The sequence below is a fragment of the Halictus rubicundus genome, chromosome 16, assembly GCF_050948215.1.
Source record: "Halictus rubicundus isolate RS-2024b chromosome 16, iyHalRubi1_principal, whole genome shotgun sequence".
Lineage (NCBI taxonomy): Eukaryota > Metazoa > Arthropoda > Insecta > Hymenoptera > Halictidae > Halictus > Halictus rubicundus.
In genome coordinates this window covers 2,282,741-2,307,790 of record NC_135164.1, presented here as the reverse complement: position 1 = coordinate 2,307,790, position 25,050 = coordinate 2,282,741, and the positions used below count along the sequence as shown (strand labels likewise).

The window sequence follows — 25,050 nt, the reverse complement described above, 5'->3', positions numbered from 1 at the left end:
GCGACAGGAACGTTTTCGTGCACGGAAATTCTACCGGTCGTGTAATTCGAGTAATTTCACTTGGTCGCCGCGGTGCTAATTCGTACGTTTTTCATTTCTCACGATACAGTTGCAAAGTTTCGTAGTTTCCTCTTCCTCGCGTCGCGCCGGTGAAACTTTCTGAATCATTCAATCGCACGGAAAATGAACGAGCCTGACAGAATTTGTTTTTACGAAGGGTTCGCGATTGTTTCACGAAGTTTTACTTGGCACTTTGAAACGAACTATGACGGAAACAAAGGATAGATTTTTCTCGGTATTGTTTTCGAGCAAACTTGCGTTCTGTGTCCGTCGGTTATCAAGATTATTAAGCTTCTGATTCGATCAAAATAGATATAATTACCACTATCTTCAGTACGACGAATGTACCTAGTTGGAAACTTACAGAAACTTCTCGTGTATAACAGTAAACGCTATTTCTCTAATGAGTTTGAAAGCAACTATGTGTCAGACTAATTAAATATGGGACACAAATGCGACGGAATATTGATTCAAGGATACATGGTCGAGGAGCTCCTGTTTCATTTCACTGGTATTTGTAAAAGCGGCGTTGCACTTAATAATACCAAGAAATGGATAAATCTAAAAGCGTCTTGAAAGGAAATCGATTATGAAATGAATCAATTAAAAGCACATTAGTTAATAGTACATTAGTCTACGTTAACATAAGGATATCAAACCAGATTTAAAGTTACTTACATTTTATGTGAAACATATATTTATACATGTATATATTAAACATATATTTATATATATATATATATACACGTATATATTTATGCATAATACTTTTAAAATGGAGAGTACACGCAATACAAGGAAGGACGTACAAGGAAGGTGAATTTCTGTCCGTGCCAGATCTCTCACCTCGAAAATTCCACGGTGCCTGGCCGCACTAAGATGGGTGTGACCGCAGTCCGCGATCGTATCGGGCGGGTTTGTTTAAATAATCGTACGTTTCGGGACCGTGGAGCGTATCTTCGTGTCGGCATCTGGCCAGCCAATATGTATGATAATTTTGACATGCCTACACCTCATAATGGATCCCGAGTATGTACGAGTGCAGCGGAAAAATTCAAGGGCACCCATATCGAACTCCATGAAAGTCGCTCGATTCAGCTATGTTATTTATTATCGGTCGTTGCTTCTCTGTTATTTCGGGAAATATTTTCTTATAAAAATTTACCGGCCATTTTCTTTATAGTGATTTTAACGGGTTTACATTTGTTATGAATAAGATTTTGGTAGGTTTTCCTTCGAGAAAAATGTTAAACTGCTATTGTATTGTATATCGTAGATCACTTGACCTGGCAGAATAAATTTAGTAGAATCATTTGTAACAGATTAATATTCCACAGAAAGAGCGACAACTAAATTTCATGCTCTCGAATCGAAATGTATGACAGTAAAACTGAAACAAATTTATGATAAAAAATTAAACCACTTGAATAGATAATAAATAGAGACTGCGAATGATTATGCAAATATAGATTCTTAAAGACTGCTTAAGGTAAAGTATAGACATAAGATCCCCATAGACATTGTATCGTCACCCCACTTCGGTGTCGCGTCCAATTTTTGTCAGTAGTTCACGAATTTAGATGTATTAGCAAGAACTGAATATTTTATACACTTCATTTTTACTACGGGTGCTTAATATCACAGACGAGGTATAGGAATAGACCAATCACCAGAGAAGAAATGAGAGTGCTCACGCTCGAGATTTTAGTGTCACCGGTATAGTGTTGCCCCCTAGTCTAATTTTTAGTCTGGACCAGAACCTGCATCAACTTACCTGCATCATTAGCAGCGGATTCCAAATAATGCCAGAGTGGATCTTACTTCTATGCTAAGAGAGGGTCTTTTATGTAGGCTCTGATCCAGCCTAAAAGATGATGTAAGTTCTGGTCCAGGCTAAAAGGTTGATGTAAGTTCTGTTCCAGGCTAAAAAGATGATGCAGGTTAGTGTTCAGGATTCCTCCGCTGGGTGCCGCCAGACATAAAGTCCGGCAAAATCTGCAAACAGTGCCATTCCTCGTAGTGGCGAAACGTCCAAGCTTGTAGCCGATTAGTGTTCAGGATTCATCCGCTGTGTGGCGCCACGTACATCTTCCGTCAAAATCTGCAAACAGCGCCATTACCTCCTAGTTACCCGAGCGTGAGCACTCTCATTTCCTCTCTGAAATCACCAAAAGGAGTTTAGTGTCGCCCGATCTGGATTACCGACATCGCTACAAGCCACTGATAAATACACTGATAAATTTATTGTGTTCAATAAATTAATGCGTGCGAATGTTCGTGGTTCAAAAGTTATTCTATATCTTGAGTTTATACATTTAACATTGTAATTTACTTGGTCAGAAATAAAGAATATTAATTACAACAGTCAATGTGTTCTTCTTTCACCACCCTGGACACGAATATTTGATATTAGAGTTAAATTAATGTCTTCGAAAATTTCGGAGAAAGCAAAGTTTCTAAAATTGAGAAAATTAAGTATTGTATTAGGAGAACATGATAGTAAAAGAGGAGGCGCGAGATTTCGTGCTACCTCCTTCGATATCTAATTTAATAGATATAATTTCGGAAAATTTCGACCGTCTGACTTGCTGTTGACTTGCACTACTGAATGTCGTGCCATCTCCTTTGTTATTTTGTTGTCCTAGTAGAAATCCGAAAATCGAACCTTTGTATTAGGAGAACATGACAGCAAAGGAGGTGGCACGAAATTCAGTAGTACAAATCAGTGACACGTCAGACGGTCGAAATTTTCGAAAATTTTGAAAAATTTCGAAATTTGTACTGGAGAACATAATATCGAAGGGGGTGGCATTCAGTAGTACAAGTTAACGGCAAGTCAGACGGTCGAAATTTTTCGAAAAATTGAGCTCTCGAAAACTTAGAAAAATTTTGAGATTCAGTAGTATAACTCAACGACAAGTAGGACGTTCAGGAAAATGGAGGGTTGAATAATTGAACACGCAGATACATCTCTTCATTACATTGTCTTTATTTATTCATTGTTCATTCTTACATAAAATAATTGTGTTAAAATACAATATAAACGTTTACATGTAATGTGGATTGCGCGTCGGTAATCGCGTTATCGCACATAGTAACTGTAGTAATTGAATGGTGCAGAATCGTGTAAGACGTAAATCAAGATGGTAATATCTGGCGAACCATCCTGTATATTGTCTTTTCGTCAGGATTGGGATTGCCTTGGGTCCCGTAACCTATAGGGGCGGCTCTGAACAAAACTATCTGGTGCGAAAATAGAAAATTTACTATCGTGAGTCGATTATAAATTGTACTGAAAGAACCTGTTATCAAACGACGAGCGTTCTGGCCGATAGTAATCTTTGCAAGTTGTTTACAATCTCATAAGGTTGATCTTTCTTTTTTAGTATGACAGCTTGAAGCTTCCAATAGTATTAGTATGAAACGCGTAGATACTAAGTTCCCTACGCGACTCTAGTGAGTCAGCATAGTCGGGGGCATAAGACAAAGATAAGATAAAGAATAAAGACAAAATTAGACGACGCTTTAGAACATTTTAAAACAGTTTTGAGCGATTTGAAACAAACAAGGAGAGAACCAGTGACAACAAGTTTATCACGGTGTCCTCCAGCTGATACTCTCATGACCACATACCTTGGCGCTGTGATTGGCCCATTTTTTGGTGTAGCTGGCGCAGCATCTTGTTGATGCTGCAGTGAGTTTGGCTGCAACCCGCGCTGGGATATTAGGAAGCAACGTTGAAAAATTCGAAAAAGAAACGGAATCGTCAAGTCGAATGGATACATAATGTTAATGGTTACTAACAAAAACTATTTAATTGTTTGGATTACCTTTCATTTTGAAGTCGGTCTAGTAGTGTTAAAAAATAGTCATGCAAAGCAGTTTTGTGATATTTTTAGCAGAACACAAAAAATTGTTGAAGGAATTGTAGTATATGGTACTCGGATGTCTACACAAGGGCTGAAAAAATACATGTGCACTTTCTGTCAAAATATTTTTCCAAATATTATGTCTTGAACATAGCAATATTATTTCAGACAAAATTTTACAGTCATTTTACAAACCCATTACCTGAGAATTTTGAATATTTTATGTTGAACGCGATTGTTCATTTCTTTACTTCTATTTTTATTTCACAGCGTACCTATACCTTATTTTATAATAGAGGAATATTTATATTTTACTTAATAATTATAAATTGTACGTATTTTAATAAAATAATTTTTCTTGTGCACGTATGTTTTTTTCGCAATGGTTAGAACTACTGCACAAAAATTTATATTATTATATTTCTCAGATACATCGCGACCTCCGTATGGTTAAAAAAACTTGTTCATGGGCGTCCGGTAGAAAATGTATTGAACAACCGTTAATCTTGAACCCTTTGTGTACTGAAGTATCCTAATATCATTGAGACATTGCTACAAATCAAATACGTTGCCGAGAGAAGATCATAAGCTCGAAAATTCACAAAATTATTAAATTTTTGTGATTTTTAGAGCACACGATGCATTGCGCGATATTTCTATTGTATAAGAATTCGGCTAGTTTTAGATTTTATTCTGTAACTCGCAAACTGTGGGAAACGGAAAAGGTTTTAAAAACATAAGTTACTTCTTTTAAGTAGACGGAAGAAACCAGAATGATACGACTCAGGACACGAAGGGTTACAGAAACTTACATACAGTAATTGTTTCGTATCGCTCAGGACGAACAAAATGGCGGTGCGGAAAAGCGTCTAACGCACTGGAGAGGGGTCATCGGAATTAATGTGCACGCACCCTATGGGAACGGAGGTATTAATCTGTTACTTATAATACGAAAAGTTCATAAAATTCAGATTCATCATCACAGAGAAGCTATACATATATTGAGAGAAACTATACATATATACATACGTTGTATATACATATACGGCTATGTACATACATATTCTTTTTGTTTGATAAGTTGCACACACAAACGTACACGAACCAAAGGTGAAAGCATAGAATTATCTAAATCGAGTATCACATCTTCAGATTGAAATAAAACTGTTGGAATCAGCGTTACCAGATCCAGGAATTTGAAAGACAAATAGTCGGCAGATATTCTATAGTCAGAACCTGAGTAACGTCACGAAGCTATAGTATAGTCTATCCCAGGCAGTGACGTCGCGATTCGTGTCGAGTTGTTTTTCGTTCAACCAGAAGAAAAGACGAAATGAACGCGAAATTATGAACATGATTACGACCACAATATTTATATTATGATTAACGATTAATAATAAATTTAACGAAACGACAAAAATATTCGAAGACTATATCAATGAAGGTTACAGCTCGCAAGTATCACATGGGATACATATTTACAGTGTTTACAGACACTGATTCACAGATAGTGAATTTATCAAACAGTATTTACAGATTTCCTCAATGTTATTTTTCAAATAACTTGTCAGATTATACTTATGCTTATGGACGTACACCAAATCAAGAGCAAATTGTTTACTGGGGTGACAGAGAATATTAAATTGACGTTTAAACCTCGTTTAAACTTACGTGTTGGTGTACCCCCTTAAATCGAATAAATGAAACATTTGCGAAATGGAACGTTTTAAAGAAATGCGAAACACGTGGACAAAACGATAGGCGCCGTAGAAATTTTATTCTCTGAATGTGCACAGACGCCGCTTGCCACTCATTCATTCATCATTCATCATTATCCTGAGATTATGACATCATCTCCCCGAAGATGATCGTTTCGTCGACTCACGAATATCATTTCGAACAGTGATTTTATTCGCTTGTAGATCATGAACGAACTGATAGATTGGCTAAATGATTTCTCACGGGACCACAAATTTTAGATTTTTTTTTATATAAACCCGTAGATTTTGACTAGAAAATGCCAAAAATCCAGATTCTAATCTTAGGAATTCACGGATAAAAAGTTATACGTATGTGAAGTTGAGCGTTTTCAAGCGTTTTTTGACAGGTAAGGGCGCCGCCATTGGTATGTACTCACCATCAGCTTGGTCGAGCTTAGACTTTGTGTGGAGTGGCTACGCTTGCGAGACTACGTTATCGACATCACCGTGTTCTTGTGCCCGTCATCTGGCGACTCTGCTCATTAATCGACGCGCAAGGCTGAGTACATACCAACATGGCGGCACCCTTACCTGTCAAAAACGCATGAAATCGTATAACTTTAAACACATATAACTTTTGAACCAATGAATTCCTAACGTTGAAAGTGTGATCTTTGGAAATTTCTTGTCAAAATCTACAGGATTGTATAAAAAATGTCCAAAATTTGTTGTCCCGCAAGGAAAAGTTGAACCGATAGATTCGCTTTCGCGTTTTACATCGAAATTACACGATCGAAATACAACATGGGTGTGTTTCTGTAGTAAAGGTACGATAATTCGAGTGCGTTTACATTTTCGTGGATTGATTACGTCGATCACGTTACTTGATCACGCCCGCGCGCGGAAATTCGCTATATGTACTACGAAGGAACCACAAACATGCGATCCAATGTAAAACTCTCCTAACTGTTAGACAGCGGAACGCGGAATAAAGTGACGGTTCCCGCGATATTCAAAACGAATAGTAGAACTATGGATTGCAATTCCTTTGGTTTTCTTTAGAAGTATTAATGCGTAAATTCCGTTGGATCAATAGTGTATACGAAGCACACGTTTGGCATGTCGATTACAGTTTCCCTTCATTCTGGATCGATCTCGACGAGCCTCGGCTAATGTAAACGCTGTTCAAACTTGAAAATTCTTTATCGGTTTCTTCTTTCTTAGATCCGTACACGCATCTGCGATACAGGCTAATTAAAGGCATCGCAAGCAATAGCACTCCGCTCAGTGCGATACAGAGACCAGCCAAGTAAAAAGATAAATCGTATTTCCCCGTGATATCGTACAGCCATCCTGAAACAATGAAGCGAAGCATGATTTCAGAGACGAAGTTGAAAGTACCGGAACGCAGCAGAAGTAACATTGTAAATAATTCAATATCAACGGGTGGATAAATCTACATTGTACTTATAGTGGCTGGAACATAATTCCTCCACTGCAAAGATATTTTGAAACTAATAGGAGGTATAGCGATCTCGATTAACTGTTCAAGGCCGTCGAATGATTGGCCAAATTCCTACCCTCGCCTTGGTTTGCTCGTCTATGTCTGCTCTATCTATGCTGCCTTATAAACAGAGAAGCAGGCTAGTATGACGTCATAATGTAAGAGTTGCATCTCACATGATTCACAATCGGGGAAGTGGCCTTGAGCAGTCAATTGAATCTGATCCGATTATAGTGGACACTTTACACAGAATTCTTTTTAACGGGGTTACCATGTCGTTTTAATCTTACGTAAGACACGTTGGATCTCTTAATTGTCCTATCATGATACAGCATGATAGTCCTTTTGTTTTAATATTTTGACTAAATGCAATATGACATATAAAATTTCTCTTGTTCTCATAACTTTAGGAAGCACTAAAGCAGGCACTTGACAACCATAAAGATTAGTATTTCATAACTTCTACAAGAAATCGGTATTTCAAAAGTTTTTTTATTTTTTAAAATTCAGTTTAGAAGCTAAAAATTCTGAAATAATTCACAGATGTGCATTCTAATAGCTAAAATATGCCTGATTCTTTTCAGAATTTTCAATTGAAGAGGATAAGAGAAATTTTACGGAAAACCCTGATTTTCTTAGTCAGCCCATTACTAGCCCCCATGTCGGCATATAGAGATGAAAATTGGCACAAGGTATTTTCTTTGTAAAAGCTATCGAATGGCCTACTGCAAACTCAATTTGGTTTGGTGGCACTTTTGACCTCCTTATCCGACTACACACTTTGCGCAACTCTAAAGTCTCGTCCCCTACTTCTCAATGTCGCCGTGTTGACATATCGCCACAATCTTCCGAAAAGTCAAGCGAGTCGCGTTATAGTGTTTTGTGGTTTTTGAAAAGTGTTTCCCCTTTTTTTGAGACGTTTCTACCGAGATGACTGTCGGCAAGAGCAGTTTCAGCGATATAGTTTACCGTTTGTGGGTACGATAATCCTCTGACGCATCGACCGTTGGTACAGAGGTCGCGTCTGATCATAACGCGAAGAACGTGCATGTATGCGTATAGGACGTGGCATAGACTTCGCGGACGATCTAATATTAGAAACGCTAGATATTAATTTGCCCCTTACCAGCCAGTGGAGGACCTACGAGATTAGCAACACCCTGAACCAAAAGCAGCAGCCCATAAGCATTTGCGAACCTCTCCAGCGTGATCAATTCGACGAGGATGATGCTGGTGAGACTGCAGTTCGCCGAGATGAATAGTCCGAAAGCACCAGAAATTACGCACAATAAGTAGTAATTTCTAACCACCTTGGGTATCAAAGCCGTAACTGCACCACAGAATGCCATGCATACTGCATATACAATGGACGCGTTTAGCCATGCCCTGTCGCCTGCCCAACCAAGGAGAACCTGAAAAGAGAGATCAAAGTTTTCTTATCATTTCATCTCCGATCGCTTCGCATAAATTACAAATTACAACCTAAATCTACAGTATTCCTTTCCCGTAGCCGCCGGAAACATAGACACGACTATAAGGAGTACGATACCCCGGTAACCCTTAGCACTCCGGTGGGGCTCCGCTACGGAGACGTTTAACATGTGTTTACAAAATTCCGGAGTGCAAATGGTCTCGAAGAGTCTTTCGCGAGGCACAGGTGGGCCCTGCGACAGAGGTTCGGGGCTCCTGCGGAGCTGGTAACGACTGGAACGCTACATATCCGGGCTCGAACACGAAGACCGTATCTGTGATCTATGAATCACTATATGGGATATGTTTTTGGATTTTTTTGTTGATAATAGTTTCGAAAAAAAATCTATCTGAATGTTTCACGAAAAACGCAAAAAATGTTTGATTTTCTTAAACTCCATTTAAGCTAAACTTGTTATTATTTGCATACCTAACATATCCGCCCAATAAATCCTTTAATCCACGCGTGATGCAAACTGAAGGTCACAGGGAGTTTACAATAAAATGCGATCAGGGAGGGTGAGAAGTGGAGACGTGCCGTGCCACTAGGTGACCTAAGACAAGACTGACGTAATTCGGGCGTTTAAAGAGCTTCCAGATTTAACGAAGTATCCAATCTTGTCCGCGTTATTGATCTACGATAACAGCTTTATTTAGTGTAGCTCATAAGGTGAAGAGCGTTCTTTACACTGTACTTAATGTGCTATTCCATACTAGGTAAACACAGTATTCCATAGTGCGAGCACCATAGGCCTAATGTTGGAAAAAGAAATAGCTCTACTTGAAATGTAAAATGGTGTCACCAGTCGGCATGAAATAGAGCATGCCTACAAAACCGTAGTGTTTCAGTTTCGATAATACCAATGCAGATATAAAACATGTGCATAGAAAAGTGTTAGAGCAACTGATGCTGCATCATTAAGTAAAGAAGTTGTAAAAGCGTCGAAACTTTCTACACAGCCGGGTGGAGAGCATTCATCAAAGAATCTGTTTCGCAGAATTGGCAGGTGGAAGTAACGATTCTTCAGTGATCGATAAACAGCGGCGAAGCGCGCTAATATTGGACAGCATAAAGGGACAAAGTCTGCCACGGAGGAGAAACTGGTTAACAATGAACATCGATACTTGGAATTATCGATATGTCACCGTTGCTCGCAGGCCAACGTAAAGTAAAACGAAATGTATTGTTCGTTCCTATCATCACCGTGTTGAGGTCAATGTCTCCGCGACTGTGCCCCGTACAATTACAATGCAAAACATTTATTTGTACAAGGAAACGATGAAACAAAAGGCAACATCCAAAGAAAATACTTTGTGCCCATTTTCAACCCTACGTGTCGACATGGGGGGTAGTAGGATGACAAAGAAAAGCAGGATCTTCTCTTCAATTGAATATTAATGAAATATTTCCCATATATAGAATTTTCGCGGCCGCTCCTTACATCTACGTAGAAATTGAAAGAAAGCTTGCTTACCTCGCCGACCGTATTGGTAATTCCGATAACCGATATCAGATTGGAGGCATCGGTTTCGCTGAATCCCATCTCGATCGCGTTATCCGTCAAGTAGACGTAGGGGACGTCGTACCAAGTGTGGAGCAGGAAATTGCTGATGGCGAACAATAAGAAGCGCGAGTCAGCGAAATGCGAGAAGTCGACCATATCCAGAAGAAGGTCCCACAAACCGGCGCACCAAACGAGCTTCGTCTTCGTTATAGTGGTCATCGAGTTCCTATAAATATCCGGACAACTGGACGCCCTCAGCCGATTGATATTCAACATGGCGCCACGGTAGGTAAGGCTACGTTTATGCATTTTGATGTCCTTCAGAAAGCCCGGGGGCAACCTCTTCGAGTGCTCGGGGGTGCTGGATCTCCTCAAGGTGCTGTTCTCCAGACTGATCTTCTTCGACCACCACAAGCGCCACGCGGCATCAGCCTGCTGTTCGACGGATTGATTGTCGTTTAACAACGCGTTGTCCTTGCTCTCTTCGGTCTTCAACTCGGACAAAGAGCTGGGCGTGACCGCGAACCTCGCCGACGGTATGCTAAGTTGGTCATGAAGCGCTCCGGAGTCGCTGAAGCGCCGCGAGGGTATGAGAAGATTCGGATAATTATGGACCAGCACGTTGTAAACGTTCTTTCGAGTGCTCAGGAGTTCCAGCACCTCCGAGGGCACCTTCTCCCCGGTGTTGACGAAGGTAGGCAGACTGAGCAAGCTGGAGAAGAACTTCTCCTCGTCATCCTCCCCCTGCAGTCGAAGTTTCTCCATGACCGTGAGAGTGTTCAGCGAGCAGTTGGCGGAGAATGAGTCCACGCTGGAGCTTTGTACCCTGCTTCTCTTCTTCTCCCTATTTTTCCGCCTCTCCTCGTTCTTGGCCCTGGCGCGGGTGGACGTCCATTCCGGATCCCTCATCAAGCATCCGCATACGGCCAATTGCAAGAACAGCCCGGCCAAAATCAGCGTCGTCCCCCGCCAGCCGTACTCGTCGAGCAGATATTGCGTCAACGGCGCGCATATGAACGTCCCGATGCCGCTTCCGCATCCGGACAGACCGGTCGCGAACGACCTCTTCTTGTCGAAATAGTAAGCGACGATCACCACCGCCGTCACGAAGCAAAGAGACAACCCGAAGCCAGGCAGGATGCCGAAGGTGAACACCAGCACCGCCATCGAGTTCGCGTAGGATGTAATGACGAAGCCGGTCGTGGCTAGAATGCTTCCCGCGATGCATACGCGACGACATCCGTACCTGTCCGTCAGAAAGCTGGCCACCGGGCCGCACAGCAACGGCATCGCCATGAATATGCTGCCTATCCAGGCAGTCTTGAACTTACCCTCGTCGAAATAGTTCAAGAACTCGACGTAAATCACGCCGAATGAGAATGTGACTCCGTCCCCTATAAGGTTAACTATGAAAGCAGCCACGACGACCACCCAGCCCCAGCCTCCGTCGGGTGGCGTACCCTCGCACAGCTGTCCCAAGCTGGAGTTGTCCTCGGAAGTACTGATGGCCGACGTAGGTATCGAAGGTGTGGGCTGCGACCTCTCGTCTCGCGAGTATTGTTTCTTCGAATCCTTGTTGAACTGAACATGGTGCTGTTGCTTGTCTTCTCTGGACGAACTTCCATTGACGAGCTTCTCGTTGCTCTTCTCGGCCGACAGGCGTCTCTTCACCGACAGAATCCTTGTAGGAGAGATCGATCTTCCCACCGTGACGAGGTTCTTGCGTTTCTGAGAACCGGTGATGTCCTCCTTGTGCATACTAACCAACCTTTTCCCGGGGTTTATCGAGAGTTTCTTCAGTTCCTGCCTGGCCTCTTTGCGTATCCTCGAGCCAGGATCCTCATAGCCGTTGTACGTTTTCTCCAAACATCTTCGTTCCTCCTCGTCCTCGAACTTGTCGATCACTACGTCGTTCTCGTAGCTCTGAATGCTCAACGACTTGGACAGTTCCTCGGACAGAATGCCGATTTGATCCGAGCTCTTCTGAAACCGGGAATCATCGTTCACTATGGAATATAGAACGATCGGTGTGGCGTCTCTGCTCTTGTGGTGTTTCGTCTCGCGGGGGGCATTCTGCAAGGCTATGCTCGACGACCGTCTCTTCTCGATCAGTGATTCTTCGTTGTGTTTGCAACGGGCGATCTCGCCGTTGTTCAGGTCGCTGCGCGACTCGCCGGTGCTGCTGTAGCAGTCGACTTTGATATCCTCTGGCGGATCGATCGTCTCGCTCGATTCGGTCAACTTCCTCTCATCGTTGAACTTCACCCGGTACCACTCGGCCATGATGATGACGTCAAGGGAGGAGAAAGAAGAGGAGACTGCCGTTCAAGCGCAGTCGTCCGAGAGCCAACGTAACGACATTCAACTCGCTAGCGTTTACCTTTACCTGGCTTTGCCTTTCAACTCGTTCGACAGGGTATTCGCGATGAGGATATTCTGCCGCCTCTCTCTCTAGTGTTTTCTCGACATCGATAAAGGATCGATCTGTATCTTTTCTCGGTTTTCCTACTTTGTCGACCTGAAATTTTTCCGGAGCACTACGAACACGCGAACACGGTCGCAGAAACAGTTAAATCACTCGAATCACCGCGACGGTCGAACCGATCCTGAACCGGTTTAGTTTCGTCCTTGATTTAAACAGCGGTAAGCACGGCCACTCGTACAGCTGTCTAGTGAACTGACGACGTAACGGCAACAACGACGGCGAGAATCTGGACGATTTAAAGTTCTTTGAAGACTGATAAATCCCGCCTGGACCGCCACCATCGCAAATGTGGCCCAGGATGCCTGAAGTCTTCCTTCTCCTCGGGCCCTGGTTAATCGGGACCACCTCCTCCTCCGCGAAACGATCGTTAACCCAGGCACCCATGCGGCGAACGGTAGTGCTTCGGCTTCGGTGGTGTATTCTGAGGATCAAATGATACGCAATTAGTCGAACCCGATCACAGTTACCGTTTCAGATTTTCGTTATTAATTAAACGGGTACCTTAAAAGACCTTTCTGGGACTTTTATGCGTTAGGCTTTTCGGACATACATAGAGTAACCACCGTATAGCGCGAGGAGGTCAGACTTGTACACCTCGTGTGTGTGTGAGTATGTCTGACCCGTCTGATCATGACCTACTAATTCTACTTCTTAGGAACGCTAGGCACGCGAAGTTGACGGATTTTTAATATCAATTTTCTTGAAAAAATTTATTCTATATTTTCGACTTATTTTGTCATGTAGAATCTCACCCCCTCTACGTTCATACCATTTTGGGACACCCTGTAGACATAGTTAACGAAACTTTAAAGTTGTTTTTTAAGAGAACGGCTGACTCTTGAGACCTATCGTTCCTTTAAGATTTCCGTTCTTCGCGATGACTACTAAAGGATGCAATAAGAAAACTTTTTGACCTTGAAAATATCGGTCAAGGTCAATTGCGCAGCGAACTTTTTCACCAGATCTTGGAGCGAGGTATCCGTTCGTAAAGTCGGTCGATCAAAATCGAAGCCGGAACGAAAATTCTCATGTTGTCGACGCGAGTTCGACGTTTGCCAGAGAATACGCGTCAACGTCGAGATTTGCTTCTGGCATTTCGTAACGAGCCGAAGTAACTCGAGTTAGAGCCGGCGATTATGAATGAAGTTCATTGTATATGAGTTGCTATCAATTTAACAGTGTTCACCGTGATCACGAGCGTACCTCGCGATCCATTCGTCTTTTCTTACGCCAAGTTTTCCTTTTTTTTTTTCTTCTTCTTCTTCTTCTTCTTCATCTTCTGTACAGAGTCATCTTTTCAATATCCTCGGATGCCCTGAAACTTCACCTAACTAAAGTCGCGTCGCATATTCCCATTCCTTACCGTTCGAATCTAAAGCGGTCTACGTCAGAAGCGTCGCGACACGACCAGCAGTCGCTTCGATTGTTTCAACGACAGATTACTTGTTGATGTACAACTTGTAGTACGGCGCGACGCCTCGCACGCTGGTCGAGACCCTTCGAGAAAGAAGGGACAAAATCGATATGACTTGAAATTTTAACTCACTCGCGTGTAATTTCCAATGAAGAAACTCCCATCACGACACGATCTTAAGTACATGCATGCAAAGCATTGGGAACGGATCTTCCGTGTTCACACTCCTCAAAAATTCAATTTTACTTTCTCAAATTCTTTTATGCAGGGTGTTCGACAGCAGGTGGGAGAAAATTTAAGGGGCGGTTCTCAATGACAATGCAAGACGGAAAGGACGAGTAAAAAATTGTAATTTCGGCTTCATCTTCAAAATGCGCCTAAAATGCGGCAACCCGACCGACAGAGGTGTAGGTTGCGTAAGTGTGATAGAGGCGCGCGACAATTACGTGTCAAGTGACAGTATCTACAGGGTGTCCCAGCTAAGTTGACCACCTTCAATGTCTCGCTTGGTGTTAGTAATAGAAAAAAAACGTTATAGGACAATATTAACCTAACCGAACGGGCAATATAATGATTCGGAAAAAACTTTTTTCAATGTCATTTTTTTCTAGATATCAAGGTCATCAATTTTTTTTTAAATGGAACTATATATTTTTTTTATCGCGATGTAATAGTAGGGGTGAAGACCTCTTTAATGACATATTATACAATGACCTTCGTGTGACCTTGGGTATGAAAAATCCAAAAAGTATTACAGGTATTATCAGTGATTAATTTACTACCCTAATTGGTTTGGTGTTAATGGTACACTAAATGGTAACAAATATGCCAATTTTTTAGCTGAAGATTTGCCTCACCTATTGGAAGAAATACCATTAGCAAGGATCGAGATGTGGTATCAGCATGACGGATGTCCGGCACATAACTCAAGAATAGCCCGTCAAATATTAGACGAAAAGTTTCCTCAACGTTGGATTGGGCGAGACGCAAACGTTTTATGGCCTCTGTGGTCACCTGATCTAACCCCGTTAGATTTCTTTTTATGGGGAACACTTAAGAGTATTGTTTATGAACATGTTCCAATAACAGCCGGATATATGAAGATGAGTATTAGAACTGCATGTTCCAATATTAGCTATGAAACTATTAGAAGAGCCAGAGAATCATTTATTTTCCGTATACAACAATGTATTGCAAACAATGGTCATCATTTCGAACATTTATTGAAATAGAGTAGTTCAAACCAATTAGTGTAGTAAATTAATCACTGATAGTAGCTATAATGCTTTTTGGATTTTTCATACCCAAGGTAACACGAAGGTCATTGTATAATATGTCATTGAAGAGGTCTTCACCCGTACTATTACATCGCGATAAAAAAATATCTAGTTCTATTTAAACAAATATTGACGACCTTGATATCTAGAAAAAAATGACCTTGAAAAAAGTTTTTTCCGAATCATTATATTACCCCTTCGGTTAGGTTGATATTGTCCTATAACGTTTTTTTCTATTACCAACACTAAGCGACATATTCAAGGTGGTCAAGTTAGCTGCGACACCCCGTATCTATTTCGATCTCCTAGATCCTAGGAGATCAAAAGACCTGCGCCGCGCCGTGCTTATTTTTCGCCTCGCCTTCATATCGCAGGATTGTGTCCGCGTGTATCAAGTTGACGAGGAAGTGGGCAGAGGAGACTATTATGGTCGACGATTACAGAATAATGCGAGAACCTGTCAATTGGAAAATACGGAAACCGTAAAACTGGCACGATCTTGAGGCAAAATTTCGCACGACTTTGACAGGATACGTGCGAATTGAATGAATTGTTCGCTGAATTGCTGAAAGAGTTGACACGTCATCTTCGCGTAAAAAGAAAAATTTACTATCGTATAATATATTACCGGAATTTGTTGAACGATTAGAACAATGTAAAAACTGCGACTCTTAAAACAGACTTCGCGAACCAACAAAACGTTTCCCTTTGAAACGTTTACGTTTTATCAGGCACAAAAGATATTCGAATACGTTCAGTCTGAGTGCTGGCAGCTACAAAAGGGATCGTGCCATTGTGATTTCACTGCAAAGCGCAGCAAAGGAGTGTTTCGGTCCGGAAAGATCATAGAATATCAGAATCGGACGAAAAACTGAAAAATATTCGGTGAATCCTGTAAATTAAGATTAAATCTGATATTATAATTTTCAATTAGAGTCACCGTCCATTATGACAAGCAACGATTTACTTGTCATAATACCTCCGACACAGAGCACGCAACAGTTAGGTTTAGGCGCGCGATCACCTTGAACCCGGTGCATCCTTACCAAAGGACACTGGCAAGTTTCACTCATCACTATCTCATAAACATCCCGACCGGTAGCTCGATGACCTAGAGTGTTCAACCGCCATTACAACACTTCTGTTAAATCTCACGGATCCCTAGTCAACTCCTCACAAGGTCAAGACACCACCATAAATCCTTCGAAACCTAAAGGCCGCGTTTGCATCATCCCTCGACTTCGCTCAAAACATCTTGGCGTCAACTTATGGATATTCTTAGGGCCTAAATTTCGTACGTTCCAGGAATGTCAATTTCTTAAGTATTATGGAGTGTGCTGCGGCATTTTCCCCTCAATTCGTGCTCCCTCCCCTCATCTGGCGACACTGGGTGTTTCGGTTGTTATTCGTTTGGGAAAGTATGAAAAATTCAACGTAACAATATTAATTTGGTACCGGCAATAGCGACTAGTAATATGGAATATTCCTTAAAGAGGACACAAAAATTAATAGTACTAAATTGCAACGACTGTTTCGTAACGAAGAAAATTATCAAAGATAATCGAAATGCTATGAAAACTCACCAACAGCATCGTCCTATGATTCTAATACAACACATGGGCCTTCGCCGCATATGCACTGGTCTGTCTTATACACTACTAACAATTGTTCGTTGCCGAATCAAGTACAACACTTTTCTATAAGAACATTTTAAAAGGTTTGTCTAGAGTTTCGGTCTCTACTTCTAATAGTCTGCCAATAACTGTTCGAATTTGCGGAACGCGGCTGTATATATGTATAGCGAGAATTTCGGACACGGTGTGGAGGGGAGAATGGTCGACGTGGAAGAAAATGGAAATGACGTCTTGACGAGTGACGTGGAAGGAACTGGAAGAGGCTAAGGGTTGGTTTGACTTGCTGACTAACTTGTTTTGTACCTTCCACTGACTAATCGCTGATACTACTTTACAATACCCCCCACCCAAGGTTTCGGCGCATAACGTATGGCGTTCGTTTCGACATTCTGAGCACGAAATGTAATCGTCATTTTTGGCAGAAATGAACAGTTTTCATGAGATATTCGCGAAAAACTACTGCTACTACTACATGAATCCTCCGTATACCTACGCGTCCGTGATGGCGCGCCGTGACGTGTATGCAGCATAGGCCCCCCTCTTTTCTACTCCTCAGCGCGGCGGCCAGCAAGCAACCTATATAACGGGCGAACTTGTTAAAAAGGTATCTTATGCATAGAAAATAGAAAGCGAATTATAGTTGGTCTGGGTTAGGTTCGAATTAGGTACAGGTTACCCTACATGGTCGGCAGCGTGGGGTCGTGGAATGCGGTGGCCTCCTTCTGTGAGGTAGTAATGACCCAGAAGGAGGCCGCCGAGCGGGCCCGGGAGCGGGACCCGGGCTCCGCGAGGAGGGTGTGGGCGCGGGGACAACCCCCGCGCCGACGCGTGCCCCCCAGGAGGGGGGCGGAGAGGGTAGGGAGGGCTCGGGGATCTCCCCCGCGCCAACGTGTGCCCCCGGTGGTGGGGGGCGGAGTGGGTCTGGCGCGGGGAGTTTCCCCGCGCCCTGTTATGCCCCCACAACTGGGGGCGGCGAACTTGGGGGCCCGGGGTGTGAACTGACCCGGGCCCCCGGGGGGGAGCATAGCTCCCCCCGTGATAGGCCGACACCCCCGGGTTATTTTCCCGGTGCAGGGGGGTGTCGGTCCGTCCCTCCCCGATTGGGGAGGGGGATCCGTGGGGGGTTTGGGGAAAGGAAGGGTCGGGGCGTGCCCGATCACGCCTCTGACGGCCCTTCCTTCCGGTGGCGGCGTCTTCTTGCCTCGGCCGGGGCTGGTTCCTTCGGGATACCGGCTCCGAGCGGGGCACGAAGACTCCGGGAGCTGTGGGTGGACCGAGCTGGGGCTCGGGAAGCCCAATCCGAAGGCTCCAGGGATGGGGACACCGGGTGGGACCCTCCGCCCGGGGTCTTATAGCGTAGGAAGTGGGGGAGGCTAACCCCTCCCCCGGGGTATGATGATAGCTGGGAGGTGTCCTGTTGAGTACTCGCGTGATCCAGGCACCTCCCGTGTAGCTTAGGTGGGCGTGAGGTTTTAGTGGGTAGTCTCCGGGGGTTCATCCTCCGGGGAGAATCCCACATAACCCCGGCTTCCCCCAGGGAGTCGGGGTATGTATAAAACATTTCCTCACGATAAAAAAAAAAAAAAAAGGTACGGGTTACCCTTTTCAGACGGATCAAACAGTTCCACGCGCTAGCTGAAAGGCGCAAGGCTCGCTCAACTTTTCGGGAGACTATGGCGGTATAGCAACCTGGCGATACGACCCCCTCCACTCGATTAAACGTCGGTTATCGTTGTAAATTGTAATGCGATAGGGAGAGTTAAGGAAATCGCGCGTTACAATAGTAAGTGTAGACGGTAATTTTTGTACTTTTATTGCAAGTATTATAATAAACTATATTTTCGAATAATTACAGTTGCACTAATTTATTTAAACGCGGACCACAACATCGTGCTTAATTAATTATTGCTATTTACCAATTTAGTAAGTAGTTTTGACACAAATTTGAATTCTGGAGAGGCGACACAATGCAAAATTAACCAATAGGTGATAATTTCGTAAAAGATACTTCCGAAATAATCTGTATTGTCACTGAAATATAGGTAAAGAATGCAGATAACGATTGTGCCAGTTCCTGATAGTAGTGTTAGTTGTACTTCAAAATGTAAATACTTTTTAGAAGCTTGCGTGTCTTTAACTGTCGTACGTTGATAATGTGTTATCATGAACTGATAATGCGAATAACCGTTTGAAAACGTGAGTCGGAGAAAACTAAAATGTCGTTCAAAAAACATTAATTGCTTCTTTGTCAAAAATAATAAATTAGTTGACATTCGAGAATTAATGAAAACTCATCATTTAACGCTACCGATAATATTTGGTAATTTTGTAGTTGGCGCTATTCAATTTTTATCTAGGCGCCATGTATAGGGAAAAGCTGTTCAGAATTACGCCCCCAAAAATATATTTCAAGGTCATTGAAATTGGAGGTAAATTTTTAAGACTGCCCTAGTAAGTAGTTGGTAATCGTGTTATGTTGTATTGCCTCGCTTTATGTGATATTTTCAATGATTGCGAAAAAGGAAATCTGAAATGGATTGTTTCGATGCGTGCAACGTTAGTATATGATCAACAGATCCGCCATTTACTATGTCAACAGTTCCGAACACTGTCGAAGAATCACTGTCCCAATTATTATCGTGGGTAATCGGTCGAGCCATACACATACTTTCGTTAGCTGAACGGGCCGGTTTAATCCGAGCAATTGAAACATTTATAAAATTCAATGATTCACAATCGCGTTCTAGGAACTCGCGGGCCACGTGGCTCCAGCGTATGGCAGTTGACCTTTTATCAAAGTAGCCAACGATTAGCCGGAAAACTATGAACCTACGTTATCAACGCGCAAGGAAAATGAACTCGTGGGACCACGTGCTGCGATTAATCGTCGGCTCTTATCAGTCCAAAAAGAAGCACCGTGGCTCGTAAGCGAACGTATCACGGATTCGAATAAAGCGAACGCATGTTGTACGATCAATCAACAGTTACTGAACAATATTCGACACGACTTAAAAAATCCATGGATACGTTCTAAATGCAAGGAATACATTTTTTTCAGTCGTTTACGATCACTCGTAAATCCATAATACATTGACTGCCAAATTAGAAGAGAAACCAACCATAGTCGAAGCTATAGTTAGCGTACGCACCCTCTGGAGCAAATACATACAGCGCGAGTTAAATATAACTCGCACGGACATGGCATTCAACGTGTCAAGTACAAATTTGATCGATTACATAATATTATAACGATGGGCTAATAAGTCAGTTACAGTGCTCACCTACATACGTTCCGAATGATTTTCAAGTGATTGATTCGGATAACGCCCAAGTCTGATCCCTAGGTCAAAGAATCCCTCTATTGCGCAGAATTGATTTACTCCTTCATGTTTATAATATTGTTTTTCAAATAACAATCATTAGGAGTGTAAAGATACATTACCGATAGATTTTATATTATGATAAAAATCAGTAAAAATCTAAATACATTCACTCCTGACATATTAAGAATTACTCATTAGAAACCGCGATCATCGCTTTAGCGATAAGATAACAGTCACGATACCGAATATAAATAATATTTTTTGCCGATTTATTGTAATTTTTTCATATTTGCCTATGATTGATCCGAGCGATAATGTTTCACTGTAGATACACAAGACGAATAGATTATATCTATAGATATACAGAGTGAACAGCATTTACAACTTGATCACTTAAAATATGTCTTTTATCTTTGATGGTAGAAAAGATTTTCGAGAAGGCAGTTCGATAGAGCAATTATTGTGATAAACAACAATTTCTTTTTGTTTGAAGAAATATTTTAGATTCCGTAGTCAAAGCGGTAGAAACGTCCAAATTTATCAAACGATATTGAGACTACTACAGTCGCGACAACAACAATGACGTCGAATGTACAAACGTAAAATAATAAAAAAAAGAAATAACATACCATGACGCAGGATGACACCTGTCCCTCTAATTCCAGAATCGGCAGCCGAAAGATCCGCGAAAACATGCACTGTTCACCACGTGTCGCGTCCCGTATGGTCGATAAAACAAACGTTTCCTCCGCGAAGATGTTCCACCGTATCAAGAACACTCGAGATTACAGAATCTTTCGAAAAACTGTTTCCACGTAAAAGATATAACCAACGAATTGAAGTATTTGAAGGTGCTAGTGGCAACTGACTCCACGACGGGCTCACCAAAATTACCGGCAGTCGATATTCTTCTTTTCTCTTTTTTTTCGGTAAATTTCTATCGGTTCGATGCCCAATACAAACTCTCTATTTCGATGTGTTGCTCCGACGGTGGTTTCGTGTCTTTTCAAAACTCCGCTCGTTGTTATTTAAGATCGAGCCCAGTCGAGCGACATTTCGACGTCCTGCGAAATCTCGTCGCCAACACGGATGCAACGATACGACACATTTCACAGACGTTCCGCTGCCACCAGTCTTCGGTTCACAATGATTTATGTCCTGGAAATATTATCGCGCTGTTCCAACCGTTCCCTCGCGATCGCGGTTCGTACTGAGCCGAATCCCGTGTTTTCATCATTTCCCTACCAACATCCGAGCGAGTCGAATGTTTTGTTTACGTCCCGATACGATTACAACGGGGCGGAAAAAAAAGGAAAACACCAAGCGTGTTCGACGGCCCAAAGGAAGAGGAAGAGGAAGAGAGAGGGAGATCAAGAGGGAAAGAAAAAAGAATAGTTTACTCGCGGTACGGCTTCTCGAATGACTTGGGTCGAATGGATTACGACAGCTGTGTCCGGAAGAGTTACGGCCGACTAATTTAATTCGGTTATTTATCTTTAGGTAGCGCCACGGCACTCCGCATATCGTTACTTTTACGTAATATTGATACGTAATAAATCTCCTGAAAAATCGATGCGCGGAAACGATCACCGGCCGGCTTAACATCGAAAAAAATTGCTACGGTATTGAGAGAGGTTTTTTGTGGATACCTGCCGGCGCACAGTGTGACAAATGGCCTTTTTAGCTGGACAAAATTAACTTTCAAATAAACAAAAACTAACTGTGCTAATATAATCTAAAATAACCATGTATTAAAACCCTTGAATATTAAAAATTAAAATTCTTTTCTTGTATGTTTAGAGAGCGTGTAAACCACCTAAAAGACGAACACCTAACCTATAAATGAATGGGCACATTTCCATACGCGCTAGAAATATGTTAAAATGTACTAAGGAGTGTTTAAATTTCCTATATATGATGGATATAACATCTCAAAACATGTATTTTCACTTTAGTAATTCCAAACTATCGATAACATTCCTCTATTTTTGTAAATTAAGTGTCAAAGACGGTACTTATTTTTCCACAGAAACGCCCATGTTACTACTCTTCGTTAATGAATTAGTATATGCGCCACGTCGGTCCACGCGATGATTTTTACATATAATAAAGTAGAGATTCTCTACTTTATTTTAATACCAAAATTGGCTTGCGGAACGTTGCATAACTATACTAATTTTTACAATGAAGTTACGTCGCTTTACGTACACGCTCGTGACAATCATAGCTCGGACCGGGCGTTTCGAACGCAGCCGATGCCGATTGCCGTCGCCACTTATTGTTAGCGGTTTGTTTAGTCTTATTCATTGTATATTGAAGGAATAAACAATGATAAGATCCCCGAGTTTTCCTCTGACCTTTCTTCGTATGAAAATTCGTTTCTTCAGTCGTAAACCCAAACATTTGTCGTAACACAAATACGTTTAGGTATATTCTATTGACATTTGTTTATAAGTTATTAGTTTTAGTTATTAGTATATAAGTTATTTGTTTTTAGCAACCGAACGTTTCTATTTAATACTTTGATTTCGATCTCTATTATTTCTTTTGTTTTATTTATATTTTCATGTTATTATATTTTTATTAAAGTAATAAACAATAATATGAAGTAGAATTGTTATTTATAAATTGAAACCTTATACTAAACCAAAGAATAATTCTTTCCCGTTAGAATGTCTGAATCTCCAAAAAGTAACATTTGCAATAATTTTCCAAAATTACATTCTTTTTGTCCATACTTAAAAATGACGTCTTCTTTGACAATATCTACTACTTGTTAAATCATTTTGTGTTACATAGATCCATCACTAACTTTGTTGTATTCTATATTTAATTATAAATCATTTAAAATATATTGTTTAATTAACAAAAACCAACTAAATGTTGTAAAAAATTAATAATTATTCATATTTTATGCAACTGTAAACATATTAATCGATAAATATAGAAAAATAGGCAATTTAGAATTTTGTCCAGCTAAAATGGCCATTCGTCACACTGTGCGGCGGACCGTTTTTCGACGAAAGAAAAGCATCGTTGAATTTACCGAACGGATTTACGCGTGTCCCGAGTCATTTCTATTTAATCAGATGTTGCGTGCCAATTGTTACTCTTTCATGAATAACGTAGAATTCACTTGTCCAGTTATTCTGTAGGAGGACGAACAAAGACACGATCGACGGCAGTGTCTGCATAAAACGAAAAGATATTCGTTTTGTTACGTCGGCGTTGCGCGGCGCGCGTTCAACAATTGGGATGCTCGCGCGAGAACAGTCGAAGTAACACTGATAGCGGCAAGTGGCAATGCTCTCCCGCCGATGCACGGTGCACGCGTCAGTTGTCACCGAGATACGGAGTTCTTCGGCTCTCTGTCGTTAACTGCATGCTCCCTTTATATATGATCGAGGTTTCCGCGCGCGTGTTGAGGGGATAGCCGGCCGTGAGGGTGTGCAATCACTTCGATGTTTACAAATCGAATTGAAATGCGAAAGCTACGTTGCAACGTCGGACGAAATGATGGCAATGCACATTTTCATAATATTTCGAAAGTATGGAACATAGTCTCACCAAAGCGCATCCCTACTCCGACTACCAAAATGCACCAAATATTAGGATTAGGATGTATTAAATATTATTACTAGACTGCGGATTTTGATGCAAAATAAAAATTTTCTACCTGAACTGCAACAAACTGGAGTGAAATTGAAATTTATTTTCTTTCTTAATATCTTTAATAGGTTGAAAATAATGTAACAGCATTTACAAATTTTTCTAATGTTTTTGTTGCTTTAAAAAACGCCTACCCATTTTTGTGATAAATGCATAAAATCCGCAGTCTAATTATTACCAATTAGGAATCTCTTAGTCACCCCATACAGATTTTTGTTCAAAATGTTTGGTCATCGTCGATGGATACGTGTTCGTCACACACGAGACTCCGCCGTTGGGAACGATGTTTATGTGGACTGCGGGTTTTTGTAAACAAAATAAGCATCAGCTGATCGCGTTACCATAACTGCAATGGCTGCTATTGATCTCGTGAGCGAGCTTTTTCGCACGCGCGTGGCCGCGTCGAAAACCCCTTCCTGTTCGTTTCCACGCACGCGATTAAATCTGGTCTAACGTGTTGGTGGCTCGCGAACAAATATGCGCAGGTTCATGAATAAAAACAATATTTTTACCGTTTGTACTCACCGAAAATCAGCCTGGCAATCTGGAGCGAATGCTAAAAAACTGCGACGCACTGCATTGCACGCGCGGAAAACAATAACTTGCGAATAGATAGCCGACGGAAGTGAGTAACACCACAGAAAGAATGAAGCCACCGGCGAAAAAATGGTCGACGCGACACAATAGGAAAAGTAACGCGAACGAAAAACGTGCAGTTTCAAATAGTAGGAAAGGAAGGTAATACCGCAACGAGGGGCCCGCTACGTGTTTTGACCATGTCTGACCAACTGTTTGAGCCCAGGGTGAATTCTGATTAGTTGCGCATGCGTACCGACGCAACCCTTCTTTCGTAACTTCCATTGGTCCTTTTCAGAAACAGGGACGACGCAACTCGAGGCGCAAAGTAGAGATAAAAATAAAATATGTTCAATTTGGTTCGAAACAACATTCCTCGTATCTCTTTTCTCTTTCTTAATATAAATAGTAATAATTATCGATGACAATGCTTTTATGAACTTTTGATAAATAGATTGAAGTGTTTTTGTAAAATTTATAACTACGATTATTCAAGATATATAATAATTTACTTTTAGTACATATGAAGTATATTGATAAAAATTTATGTTTTTATATCATTGT

The 25,050-nt window shown here is 41.6% G+C and overlaps 2 protein-coding genes and 1 long non-coding RNA gene across 11 annotated transcripts; 1 reads left to right on the top strand and 2 right to left on the bottom strand.

Moving 5' to 3' along the window:
* Nucleotides 1-3,005: 3,005 nt before the first annotated feature.
* LOC143362122 (uncharacterized) lies at nucleotides 3,006-4,370 on the top strand. The gene is made up of 2 exons (XR_013083593.1): nucleotides 3,006-3,520; nucleotides 3,568-4,370. It is a non-coding gene; the product is annotated as an uncharacterized LOC143362122 (long non-coding RNA).
* A 535-nt stretch (nucleotides 4,371-4,905) lies between these two features.
* Nucleotides 4,906-12,391, bottom strand: LOC143362097 (monocarboxylate transporter 9). Of its 2 annotated transcripts, none has more exons than XM_076801939.1 (3): nucleotides 10,079-12,391; nucleotides 8,260-8,545; nucleotides 4,906-6,982 (listed from the first exon to the last, which is right to left on the bottom strand). In XM_076801939.1, the coding sequence occupies exons 1-3, from the start codon at nucleotides 12,389-12,391 to the stop codon at nucleotides 6,756-6,758; spliced, it is 2,826 nt and encodes a 941-aa protein (XP_076658054.1). In that variant the 3' UTR covers nucleotides 4,906-6,755. The 2 variants fall into 2 exon arrangements, with proteins under 2 accessions (XP_076658054.1, XP_076658055.1); XM_076801940.1 differs by having other exon boundaries at nucleotides 6,769-6,982; nucleotides 8,444-8,545.
* Nucleotides 12,392-12,677: 286 nt separating this feature from the next.
* Nucleotides 12,678-24,959, bottom strand: LOC143362117 (uncharacterized). 8 transcript variants are annotated; one of them, XM_076801994.1, is made up of 4 exons: nucleotides 23,240-23,818; nucleotides 20,871-21,890; nucleotides 17,408-17,494; nucleotides 12,678-13,014 (listed from the first exon to the last, which is right to left on the bottom strand). In XM_076801994.1, exons 3-4 carry the CDS (start codon nucleotides 17,446-17,448, stop codon nucleotides 12,678-12,680), a joined length of 378 nt encoding a protein of 125 aa, XP_076658109.1. In that variant the 5' UTR covers nucleotides 17,449-17,494; nucleotides 20,871-21,890; nucleotides 23,240-23,818. The 8 variants fall into 8 exon arrangements, with proteins under 8 accessions (XP_076658109.1, XP_076658110.1, XP_076658112.1 ...); XM_076801995.1 differs by having other exon boundaries at nucleotides 20,871-21,399; nucleotides 23,288-23,818; XM_076801997.1 differs by having other exon boundaries at nucleotides 17,412-17,494; nucleotides 23,240-23,813.
* Between the last annotated feature and the right edge of the window lie 91 nt (nucleotides 24,960-25,050).

Bases quoted from the DNA above. Each gene is read 5' to 3' on its own strand.
- LOC143362097 (XM_076801939.1), bottom strand. From the start codon at position 12,391: ATGGCCGAGTGGTACCGGGTGAAGTTCAACGATGAGAGGAAGTTGACC. The intron at 8,546-10,078 runs GTAAGCAAGCTT...CTCTCTTTTCAG, and splicing joins TTACCAATACGGTCGGCGAG to GTTCTCCTTGGTTGGGCAGG. The intron at 6,983-8,259 runs GTAAGGGGCAAA...TCATTGTTTCAG, and splicing joins CGTAGGTCCTCCACTGGCTG to GATGGCTGTACGATATCACG.
- LOC143362117 (XM_076801996.1), bottom strand. From the start codon at position 17,448: ATGCTGCATACACGTCACGGCGCGCCATCACGGACGCGTAG. The intron at 13,015-17,407 runs GTATACGGAGGA...TTTGATCCTCAG, and splicing joins GCGCCATCACGGACGCGTAG to AATACACCACCGAAGCCGAA.